Consider the following 12,507-nt stretch of genomic DNA (forward strand, 5'->3'; position numbering starts at 1 on the left):
TTAGGAGGAGAACATCACCAGACAGACATTTAAATTGTTTTATTTAACTAAAACAACAACGTTATATATTCTTGATTTTTTTTCTTCAACAGCAAACATAATATTTTAACAAAACAAGCATATGAATTTTCGAATTTAGTTAAACATTAAAGTTTTTTAAAATCAGGTTTGTTTTTGTTAAAATTGTTTTTAACTAAAATAGTGAAATGAAATATTTTTAAAAAAATTAAATCAACTATGTGAGCTAGGTCAACATGAGAAACTTCAAATATTGGCTTCTGAAGTTAACTCAGTCGTCTTCACCTTCTTTTTCCTGTTTGTTCATAATCTGGAAAAGAAAAACAAGCTTTCCTGCTTTTTCGGGTCCCAAACGATTTCTCAGTTTGGAATGAATTAGTCCAAAGGATAGGGTTACCATATTTTGTGCCTCCAAATGGAGGACACTCCACGGGCCCCGGCCCCGCCCCCAGCCCCGCCCACGCCCCCGCCCCAACTCCGCCCCCTCCCCAAAGTCTCCGCCCCCTCCCCTGCTTCCCGCGAACATTTGATTCGCGGGAAGCCTGAAGCAGGTAAGGGGGGTGTGTATGGGGGGAGGAGGCGTGGCCCAGGCTGGCCCCCCCGGCGGCTTCAGCCTGGGTCGGCTCGGGCCCTGGGGTGCCGGCCCCGGCCGACCACCCCCGGCCCGCCCAGCACTGCCGGCCCCCAGCGGCCCAGCACACCCCCCCAGCTATCCCGGACTGGCTCCCGGCCCCGCGGCCCAGCGCACCCCCCGGCGGCCCGGCCCCGGACCGGCTCCCGGCTCCGCGACCCCGCGCACACCCCCCCGCCACCCCGGACCGGCCCGCGGCCCCGCGCACCCCCCCCGCTACCCCGGACTGGCCCGCGGCCCTGCGCACCCCCGGCTCCCCGCCCGGCCCCGCGGCCTGGCGCACCCCCCCGCTACCCCGGACCGGCTCCCCGCCCGGCCCCGCGGCCCGGCGCACCCCCCCCGCTACCCCGGACCGGCTCCCCGCCCGGCCCCGCGGCCCGGCGCACCCCCCCGCTACCCCGGACCGGCTCCCCGCCCGGCCCCGCGGCCCGGCGCACCCCCCCGCTACCCCGGACTGGCTCCCCGCCCGGCCCCGCGCACCCCCCCCGCTACCCCGGACCGGCTCCCCGGCGCACCCCCCCCGCTACCCCGGACCGGCTCCCCGCCCGGCCCCGCGGCCCCTCGCACCCCCCCGCTACCCTGGACCGGCCCGTGGCCCCGCGCACCCCCGGCTCCCCGCCCGGCCCCACAGCCCGGCGCACCTCCCCCCCCCCCGCTATCCCGGACCGGCTCCCCGCCCGGCCCCGCAGCCCGGCGCACCCCCCGCTACCCCGGCCCGGCACCGTGCCCGGCCCGGCACCATGCCCCCGGCCCGGCCCCGCACCGGCCCCGGCCGAGCCCTCCATCCCTCCCTCCCGATTTTCCCGGACATGCCCGGCTTTTGGGGATTTCCCCCCGGACGGGGATTTGAACCCCCAAAAGCCGGACATGTCCGGGAAAATCCGGACGTATGGTAACCCTACCAAAGGAAGAAAATATTCTATCTATACCGGCAGAAGAAGCTACTGCTGTTTAAAGTGAGATTATCACTTTAACAGTCTCTAAATCCAAGTGCTTAAGTGACTTCCACCAGTTCACTGGTGTGACTTTCTTTAAACATCATCAGCAAACATATTTCTTGAATGGTTCTTATTCCCAAACTGGGTCTCTTTTACGGCCTGCTTCCATTATAGGTTTTCCCTTCTAGTGAGAGAATGATATGGTAGATCTCAAATCAATGAAGGCTACACTCAGAAAGACCTCAAGACTTCTGGAATATGCTCCTCAAACAGTTTCACTTTTGTTTCTACTGCCTGTCCCTCCCTTCTCACATTATCTCCAGACTTCTTCTCCTTGTCCAGATCCATTCCACCCCCAACAATCTTCTATTCATTGAACTTTTTGAAACTTTGCACTTTTAGAGAGAGGTAAGGGATTGACTCTGTGTACACAAATTTGCAGAGGGACAATAGGGTTGAGGTCTGTTATTTCTCCCCTCTATATATTATTTATTTATTTTAAAACATTTTTGCTGTTAACAAGTACGTTGTCTCCGGAGACACAAATCCACAGTTTGAGAACTGCAAAACTAAGCATCTCTGATGGTATCCTCTAGACTGAGCATTGAGTCCCATTGAGTAGATAGAAAGATTAACCTAAATAATCTATACAGAAGCCCCTGGAACCCCATAAGATTGGGTCCCTAATCCATGAACTATTGGAATTCATTTACAAAACTTTTCTTAAACATTACGTGAATATATTGTCTCATACTATAGAATTAGAATTTATAATCCCTATTCCCTGATGAGATATCTTTGAGCTATAATGTATCTTAAAACTATCTTCAGATAGGTTTTTTTCCTCTAAGTATTTTATCAAAAAAATCCGATTTAAATAAAAACATTCCAATTTTTTTTTTTTTAATCATTGATTTTTATCCACCCTGGTAATATAGTTCCATGACTACCCTTTCCCCCATGACCTTTCTCCCAGACTTTCTTGTCAAAATCATACCCCTCTTTATCCCATCTGCATCCTTCTTGAGATAACATTAACTGGCTTTGACTGCCTATAATTCATATTATTGAACTCTTTATAATGTATACAGAGTCACTTAATAAATACAAATTACATATGAAGGATATTAACAAGAAATATAGTAATATTAGTAGTGTTTGACTGGCTTAGATGTCTAGTTTTCAAGAGTATGGGTCATGGTTAGTTGAGCTGTACACAATTAGGATAGGTGCAGAATTCTGCTTTCAGTTGACAAATTGAATACTGATGCAGTTTTAAATTTTTTGAAGTGTATATTAGATACTGTCTAGATTACATTAAAATACCTATATATTCTAGGGAAGTTTTACTTTTATGGAAATATAAAACATGCACCTGTTCTCTCTAGGTGTGATTGATTTAGAGTTCTAGTAAGCCATGCATTTAGGGCAGTAACATTCCTGTGTGGTCCCTTTGAAACACGAGTTTATGTATATTCTTTGGAGTCCTTTTGCATTTTTCAGTGCACACATTTTGCCTCAGATGTGCCTCACACGTGCTTTCTGTTGCGCAGGTCTGACAATGGAGACTCGTCAACAAGAATGCATTGGAGAGACAACCTGCCCATTGCTCTACAAGTGTTTTCCTCACCTCCACGTTAAACTTGGTTAGTGCAAAATTAAATAGCTCTATTTTATTTTTAAGGTGTTTAGATTTAAAATTCCTGGATCTAAAATTAAGCTCTTTGTCACACTGCCCAGTGAAAGAGAGAGAGAAGGAATAGAAGTTGGTATTTAAGACTCAGGGTCATTTTATGGCACCCTGGATACTTCCCTTAATCAGCGGACACGGGCAGAGGAAGGAAAAGGATGGCCTTTTGGCCATAGTGAGTCCGCGGTCCCAGTTTGCAGCTTCCATTCTTCTTTAAACCAATGAACCAGTTTTTATCTGCATGCTTCTTAGACGTGTACGTGTTGTAATGATTTTCTTCCACTCTTTCCAAGAACAAGCATTCCTCACCCGGTAACAGCTGAAAAAGAGTTCCAAATATCCACGGTGAGAGCGAATGGCATAAGCATGCCCCTAAGTGCATAAGCATGCCCCTAAGTGCAGTGATCTAGACTCAGTTAGACTTGAGGAGTTGTAGTTTGCCGTGAGGCTCTACCCAACCCCCCCCCTTTAAGACCATTGGTTTTTGAATCTGACTCCATTCTATTAATACAATGTTCATTTGAAACAGGCACTTCCCTAAAATTGGTGGAAGCTCGTGCTAAGTAGGTTTCCTTGGCTTAGCTAACTTCTCTACAGTAACTTGTTCATGGCACCTGCCTTTCAATCAGCTACAAGTGAGCTGTGACACTATCCTGTCTGCAATCAGTTTCTTTGTCAAAGAACCCCGCCGCCTCCTGAGCAGCTACACATCCTGGGCCCAGTTCATCCGTGGTGCAGTTCCATTGAAATCAGTGCAATTGGTCCACTCTTTCTGCAGCTGCCAAGTAGCTAGCGATGGCTGTGGAATTATATCAGTAAGCTGCTTTCATGAGCACTCACCAGCTCTGAGACACTGTGACAGAATGCAGGGGAGTTTTGACCTGCTCCTTTTCCGAGCTGGGCCGGTTCATCCCTCCTTAGGCAACCTGGTGACCCCAAGCTTCCCAGGGATCACTATATTGATGCCGAATTTAGTGCGGACACCTGATTGGCATAGCCTACTGCAGTCCAGAACTCCTGAGTTCAAGCGATCCACTGGCCTCAGCCTCCCCAGTAGCTGGGATTACAGGTGGGCGCCAGTGAGCCTTCACTTTGATCACTTAGGGCATGTCTACACTTAAGATGCCCTATGTTAGCAGCCATGTTTTCAGTGTGGAGCAGGGAGCTGAGATCTTGGGGAGGGCTGCTGGGCTCCCAGCGGGGAGATCCATGCCTGGAGCCTGGTGTGGCTGCCCCATTCCCGGCAGGGAGCAAAGGAGCCTGGTGTGGCTGCCCCATTCACGGAGAGAAGCCCGGGGAGGGCAGCTGGGCTCCAAACAGGGAGATTTGTGCCCAGAGTCCAATTAGCTGCCATGCTCCCAGTGGGGAGCTGGGAGCCTGGGTGGGAGCCCAGATCAGAGTGGGAAGCTGTGACCCCAGGGGGCAGCAGGACTCCCTGTGGGGAGCCCAGGGGTCAGCCTGAGCCGGGAACCTGGGTGGCAGCCCGGCTTCGAGTGGAGCCCGGCCAGCACCCAGGCTGGCGAGCCAGGAGGCAGCTTTTGCTGGAGCCGTGAAATTGACAAGAATGACAGCCAACAGATATAAGTAACAGTGTCTACAGGGACACTGTGTCACCGTAACTGCACTGACATAAGCCCTACACCTCTCCTGGAGGTGGAGTTGTTATGCCTGTGTAGTAGGGCACTTACATCAGTGGGAGCAAGGCTGTAGTGCGTACACTGACATAATGAGTTCGACGTAAGTTGCCGTATGTCGACCTAACACTGTAGTGTAGACCATGCCTTAGAAGCTAATTAGTTCTCCAGGAAAAGCTGATTAGGATTAATGAACTCAGTTGGCCATCAGTCCAGGAATGATCAGAGGCACAGGAAGGAAGTGCAACGGGAGAGAAGAGCGAGGGGAGAAGGGAGGAAAAGGGCTAGCTGGGGCCTAGTTACAGAGAGTCTCAGAGTCAGGAGACCTCAGCTCCTTTCAGGAGAGAGCCTAAAGCTTGGCAAACACTGTAATTAGGTGGGAGCACGGGGGACCCTGGTGATATTGGTGAAGCGGACTTGAAATAAATCTTCACTGATAGCGCACCTGGAGGACTCGGTGCAGTTTCTGGGGTAAGAAGGTGAGGTGGAGCAGGGCCCCTGTGACAGATGCACATGCTTAACAGAGAAATCAGCGATTGTATGTCATACCAAAATTAGGGTGATCTTAGGTCAGTTGTTAACAGACATCATGTGTGGCACTAAGTGTCCTCATTGGGAGAATGACTGGAAAGGCCGAGGTTTGAATGGCTTGGAGACACTGCTACCTTCTCCCTCATACAGGTGGTCCCTGCAGATCACGGCTGAGGCAAATTGGCAAGCAGGTGGCTGGGAGCTATGCTGCTACCTGTGGTTTACTTAATCTGAGAACAGAAAACTTCACCTCACATCAGTACCTTTTTGGAAGCACTAAATTCACCTAGAAAGGATGTTGAGAAGTTTTAAGTTACAACGCAACATTTGCATCATAGAATGAAGAGTCTGATGTGATGCGTCCTGAAAAAAGGGAGTTTACAAATCAGGACGATGGCCAGCCCCAGGGCAAGCAGCTGCAACTTCACTGCAGTCTATGGGCAAGAGAGAAGTTTTGGCCAAGAGTTTCTAATAGTCTCTTTCTGAAAACTGGCAGCTGAAAAGACACTATAATGATGCTGCTACTGCTTCCAACTATGAACTATAATATGTTAAATATTTTGGGGCACCGTTACAAGCTTTTATTTATTTATTCATTCCAAAAATAAATTTGGGTAAAGAGTGGTGATCCAGCTGCAAAAATAACAAACAGACTAAATGTTGCTTGTGGGTTACATTACTCAGAGCTACCAGATTTCTGCCAACCTCAAAATTCTCAATGTCTGGTACCACATCAACCTCATACTTACTGATCCATATAAAAGTCCATTGGTATCCATAGCCAAAAACTGTCCAGACTCAGTGCTTTTTATATATACTTCACCCACGCTTTCCGCACTTAGCTGCAGCTGAACTGAAAGTAAAAATAAAACAACAAAAATAAAAGAAAAAAAAAACAACAAAAAAAGTCGTCACAGATATGGCAATGCTTCTAGGAAGGTTAGCAATGGGAGAGAATCGTATGCTCATCCAAAGTGCCTGTTCATAAGGGTGAGACTGTTTGTAAGGGAGACAATATATTGCTGAAACAGTAATAACCCTTCCTTGTCCGATCCCCGTTCCTGTGTTTTAGGAACGAAGGGCCAAATTTTATTTTATTTACACCAGAGGAAGACATTTTTAAAAAAAGCACTGGATAGGGATTCAGGACATCTGGGTTACAGTTCTACCTAACAAACCTGCTCTCTGACCTTGGCAAGTCACATAGTGCTTTCTGCCCCTCAGCTCCCACCAGTAAAATAGGTATAGTAATAATCTTTTCTCCCATCCTTTGTTCCTTGTCCATGCAGAGTGCTAGCTCTTTGGGAAAAGCACTGTCTCTTACCACGTGCAGCTACAGCAGATAGCACAACAGCACATAGCACAAGCACAGCCGTGATCTTGTTTGGAGCTTATTGGGGCTAATGGAACACTAATAATAATAATAATCCAATGACATGGAGTTACTCCGATTTCATGTACATACTCTGAGAGCAGAGTTCAGCCCCAAATCTTTTTTTATTTAAAAGTTTCTTATTCATATAATGTTTTGAGTTCATGTTTATTAATGTCTAAGTGTAGTTATTCTCCCAGCCACAAAGGGTACTAAATAAGTAGGAAAGGTCAGTCTCCATCCTAGAAAATATCTCCTTTTGGAGGCAGGTCAAGTGATCACATTTTTATACTACTATAATGTGGGTAGCTGCCCCGCCATGATGTAAACAGAGAGAGAAAACAATTGGCTACTGAAGAAAGAGTGGATAGTATAATGCAGTGGTTCTCAAACTTTAGCAACCTGAGCACCCCTATTTTGATTTAAATATTTTCACAGACCCTCAGCCCCCTGCTCAGTCCCCACCTCTACTCCACCCCTTCCCCGAAGTCCCCACCTCTACTCCACCCCTTCCCCGAAGTCCTCTTCCTTGCCTCTTTCCACCTCCTCCCCCGAGCGTGCCCCGTCCCCACTCCTCCCCCCCCAATGCCTCCTGTATGCTGATGAACAGCTGTTCCGTGGCGTGCAGGAGGCACTGGGAGGGAGGGGGAGGAGTTGATCAGCAGGGCCAGCGACCCTGGACATGACTCATGGACCCTCTGGAGTACCCGCAGGGGTCCACAGACCCCAGTTTGGGAAACTCTGGTACAATGTATTAAATCTCTGACCTGTCAACTGAGACTGCTAATAGGGCGCCAGTTGGTGGTGAATTTTGTGACATGGAGAGTTGTCCACTAGGAACTGGACTGAGACCCTGAATCACTTCAACACAGGCCACCAGACTTTGACTTTCAGTCACTACCAACCTAGACTGGATTTGAACTGGTGACTTTGACTGGGGGAAAGCTCGTGTATCCCTGTTATATCGCCTGAGACCAGCGAGCAGGTCCTAGTGTCTATACCACACTTGATGTCCTCTTACATAAAATTGCATTTTTAAAAAAACTTCCAATTTGAGCTGCGTGGACACTCTTTCCTGCTGGTTATCTTTCTTCTTAGTTCACGCTGATTGTCTAGGCAAAAATGATTAAAAACCCAATGCTCATTTCTTTCAAAAATATATTTCCACTAGGGAGGGGATCCAATACGTAATAATGTTTAGGGAGCATTCCTGAAAACTCTTTCCATTCAGATAGAAGACTTAGATGCTACTGTGATGGGCAGAAATACTGTAGCCAGCTCTAGTGTGAATAATTGAAACATCACTTTAAAACAGGCAAACAACTATTGCGTTCGTCATGTGAAGAGTCTTACAAAATCAGGATCATGAAGCATCCTCTTTCTAGGCCTCCAGTCAGTTTTCTTCTGCCCCGGAAAGACTCATTATCAAATAGTGTTCATGACCTGGGGAAATCCAGTGCCACTGGGAGACAAGTTTGACATTTTTTTAGCTGATTCCTTCCTTATTTTATTTTAGTCTCATTTTGGTAAGATAAAAAGTAATATCGTCTCTTGAAATGACAGAAGCCCTTGTCCCTGTGAAACCTTTGTTGCTATGGCTGAGTTCCTTTAATCAGGCACTTACTGTTCAGTAAATAATGTTTGATTAGCAAATTGGATGGGAGCAGATTTGCTGTCATTTGTGACTCCTTTGTTTGCTCTGTTCAAATTGGGATCTTGCATTCAGCACGTCCTTGAACTGGAACACCACCAGTCTGCTGATGTTCTGCTCAGAGCTGCATTCCCAGAACCCGGTAAAGGGAGTAAACTAGGAAGGAGAGAGGGAAACAGGAAGAGAGGCTGCTACATAATTAAAATAGTCATACAAGAATGAGAGAGAGCATCCACCCACAATGAAGAAGCAAAGTCCTCTCTGGCTGGCTGTACAATTTCTAGGCTGGTAGCAGGCAGCAACGTGGCTGAATGGGAAAAAGAAGAGAGAAGTAGTTTGGGAAGGAAAAGCAGGCAAGAGCCCATGCACGGATTCCTCACAACCCTCCCCACCGGAACTAGGTAAAATAGAGAATAATTAAGAATCAGCCCCAAACCTTTGTCCATTTTTGGAATTGAGCATGAACTTCACGTTTAAGAGTCCAAAATGTTCTGTGAAGTTTTCTTTCTTTGTCTGATTTCCAGCATCAGAATTGTCTGAATATTGCAAAAAAGATGCGGCTGGTGGGATTACTAATTAGAACTGGATGCATGGGGGGAGAAGTGCCAGAAAGATTGTTCTCAGCAGATCTCCTAGCCAAGTTTGCACTCAGATAACTATCCAAAACTTTGGATGCTTATGAGAACAATCCCCAAATTCCAAATCTTTTGTGATTTGTGCATGAGCGAGCATTTGCAAATACAAACACACGCTCCATTAGCTCTATCAGCAGGAAAACCTTTATAAATTACAGATCTTCTCTTCCCCTTTGCTTTCTTATGACCAGAGGCTCATTGTTTTCAGTGTGGCATTGGGGATGACCTTATTGCTTCTGAGTAGAGTGAATTATTTTGCTGGTAGCATAACACTCAAGAGAAATAAGAACCCACTGAAGTGGGTTCTTGGCTGCTCCCTGTCAGTCAATGCTTTCTACCAGCCATATGAATAACATCCAAAAGGGAGAGTCTGGCCAGGTGAGGTCACCAGCCTGCCCACGCATTGAGGGTGTGTTTTAATGGGCAAATTCTCATCCCACTTAAGTATGTATAAAATATAGAGGCACGGAACCTGCTTAGCTCATAACTTTCAGTGCACAGAAATGTTCTCTGTACCCAGGGTTATTCCATTGGCATGTATCCCTTTAAGGAGTTTCCTCTATAAATATTTTTCATCAGGATGTCCAAGTTTAGTAGCTCATTGACACTCAGTTCCTTTCTGGCAAAGGTTTGCAAACCGACATCCTTCAGCAAGCAGCACTGGCGACATGCAAAGGGGAGTAAGCAGCTTGTCATGAGTGAACCATGGTGGAGAACTCGCCACGGTAGCTGGCCATTTCCTTCTAGCGCAACCTGCTCTGATTTCTTGCTGGAGGAAGAGATCAAAGGAAAGGATACACGTTCTTGGTGCCTGGAGCTGGCAAAGGTCTGGGAAGGTAACAGATTTCCCAGAACTCTTCCTGATTTTGGGGTGGCTGAGTCTGGCACTCAAAAGTCGCCGCTATGTGGTGGCCTCTAGGTAATTAGTTGATTGCCACATGCTAGTTCGTAGTGGGTAAATATCCGTTTCACAAAATCACCACCGCTCTTGGAATGCGTTGACACTCTTGTTGGCAGTTTCAGCAGAGACACTAAAGGCTGGATGAGCCTAGAGGATGAACTGCTTCTCACCTGGAAAAGCAGTCCCCAGCTCAGGGCTGAGGGAAGCTGGGGGAAGCCTGCACTACCGCTGACCATGCCCTGCCTGTTCTGCAGCTTTTATCACTGCCACCTCAGCTAAATCGAGCATTGTAAAAATACGTAAAACAAAGTGGAAAGGCAACACTGGTCACTAGCAGCACCATCCACCTCCCCGGTCCTGTCTGGGTTAGTGTTCTGTGGAGGCCCCAGGCCTCCCAGCATTTCTGATTGACAGGGTTTTGTTTGTCCAGTTCCAGGTATTTCCCGCCCTCCCCAGCTCTGTGTGTCTAACTTTAACATGGGTTCAGTTGGGTGAACTGGCATGACACCAGTGTTCAGAAATGACTGTCTGAGTCCCAAAATAAACCAGCGCTTAGGTAGGGTTACCATATTAAACAAATAAAAAAAGAGGACCCTCCACGGGGCCCTGGCCCCGCCCATTTCCCACCCCCACCCAACTCCGTTCCTTCCCCGCCCAACCCCACCCTAACTCCGCCCCCTCCTCCCTCCCACTCCCAGCCACGCGAAAAGGGCTGCCCGAGCACTACCGGCTTCACGGTTTGCCGGGCAGCCCACAGACCCTGCGCCCCCGGCCGGCACTTCCCCAGCACAGCTGGAGCCCGGGAGGGGAAGTGCCCAGCTGGGGGCGCAGGGTCTGGAGGCTGCCTGGCAAACCGTGAAGCTGGTAGCGCTTGGGCTTCAGGCAGCCCCTACGCCTCCGGACCCTGCGCCCCCAGCCGGGCACTTCCCCTCCCGGGCTCCGGCAGCGCAGGGTCCGGAGGCATGGGGGCTTCCCAAAGCCCGTAGCGCTCGGCTCTTAAACAGAGCCGAAGAGTCAGGGGAGGAGCAGAGCTGCCGCGGGAGGGGAAGTGCCCGGCCGGCATTTTCCCAGACATGTTCGGCTTTTTGGCAATTCCCCCCGGACGGGGGTTTGATTGCCGAAAAGCCGGACATGTCCGGGAAAAACCAGACGTATGGTAACCCTAGCTTAGACTGTGATTGCTCGTAAGAGATCATAAGCTTATGTTCCTAGACACATATGCCTGTGAAGACTTGTGAGGTCAATTTATTTGGCCACTGGGCCCAGAACCTCTGTGTCTTTGTTGGTTTAGATCAGACACTTACTATTAAAGGAATGTATAGCAGTTTATAGGCTTAAAAACGTATATTCCTAGGATGCCCCTTGGCAAATGGTGTGACTTGATGTTTGCTGGGTGAGACTCAAACCTTGCTGTGTGTGTGAGGGTGCATAGGGGCTGCAGTGCCACCCAGACATAATCCCAGCTCCAGTATCTCAGTGCCAAAATGGCAGAAGTCTGTTCGGTGCATACAGCACTTTCAGCACTTTGACTTGTGCATATTGTGAGCATGAACCTGCCTTCCAAAGAACCCCCCATGTTTGTTTTCCCACATCCTCTTCTGAGCAGGGTTTGAGAAAGGTTACATGCCCAGTTTATTCTAGGTTAGAGACTTCCCGTCCCTTGCTATGTTTACTCAAAGTGAGGTCATCCTCCTTCAGTCTGCTGTGAGGTTGTTTGTGTGTGTGTGTGTGTAAATGGCATTTATAATTAAAACTCTGCCACAAACTGGCTTTCACCAAAAAAATAAAGCACTAAGTTTTTTTCAAGTGCTTTTCTTAGAATTTGTAAAGCACAGCTGGCTTCTCCCAACACCACTCTTTAGCCAGATACAGCTGCAGTGTGTAGTCCAGCTATATTCCAGTAAATATAGTTTACACATGCAACAGAAAAGGTTCCTGCTTTGAAATCAGTGCATTGAGACAGTGTGTTCTGATGAAGAAAAGCATAGCCTTACAATTCATAAACCCCGGACCACCTTAAGACAGAGGCTTGCTGTAGTCATTCCTTTTCCCATCCCTGCCTCCATCTCCCCATCCAGTTCCTGCCTGGCATTTATTTAAAAAAAAAACCCTCCCAAGCATTTTGAAAGTGTCATAACCTGAATAGCTTAGAACTTTCAAACAGATTCCTTGGAATTTAAGTCCATCTCTTTTCCCTGGCACAGCTATTTTCTATAGTACGTCGGAATGCTCTTTAACAGAACCAGTCATTCTGCAGAGCTCCAGATTAGTTCAACAGTGAGCTGTTAAGGGCTATGGGCTGAGGAATCCCATGGAGTTTTGGGACCAAATCCTCAACCCACTCCCCCCTCCAATCTGGATGCTTTGCACTGCTCAGTTAACGCAAAGCAGCCAGAAAGCTCCCTTAAGGTAGCAACTGGGGATTATTCTGTTGTAAGAAAACCTCAGGTGGCACAAAGCTGCATAACCAGCTCTACACCATCTATTCACTCTTCCTGGCAGAGGT

At 48.1% G+C, this 12,507-nt stretch overlaps 1 protein-coding gene across 2 annotated transcripts in view; it reads right to left on the minus strand.

The window, feature by feature from the left end:
* Positions 1-1,363: 1,363 nt before the first annotated feature.
* Positions 1,364-12,507, minus strand: part of FGF1 (fibroblast growth factor 1) — a 65,874-nt gene continuing 54,730 nt past the window's right edge. For both annotated transcript variants that reach the window (XM_054038522.1, XM_054038521.1), the window contains exons 4-5: positions 6,192-6,295; positions 1,364-3,596 (exon numbers count right to left, since the gene is read on the minus strand). In XM_054038522.1, coding sequence (XP_053894497.1) covers positions 3,402-3,596; positions 6,192-6,295 — 299 coding nt within the window. In that variant the 3' untranslated portion in view covers positions 1,364-3,401. The remainder of the gene's footprint in view (positions 3,597-6,191; positions 6,296-12,507) is intronic.

The sequence above is a fragment of the Malaclemys terrapin genome, chromosome 8 (assembly GCF_027887155.1).
Source record: "Malaclemys terrapin pileata isolate rMalTer1 chromosome 8, rMalTer1.hap1, whole genome shotgun sequence".
Taxonomy (NCBI): domain Eukaryota; kingdom Metazoa; phylum Chordata; order Testudines; family Emydidae; genus Malaclemys; species Malaclemys terrapin.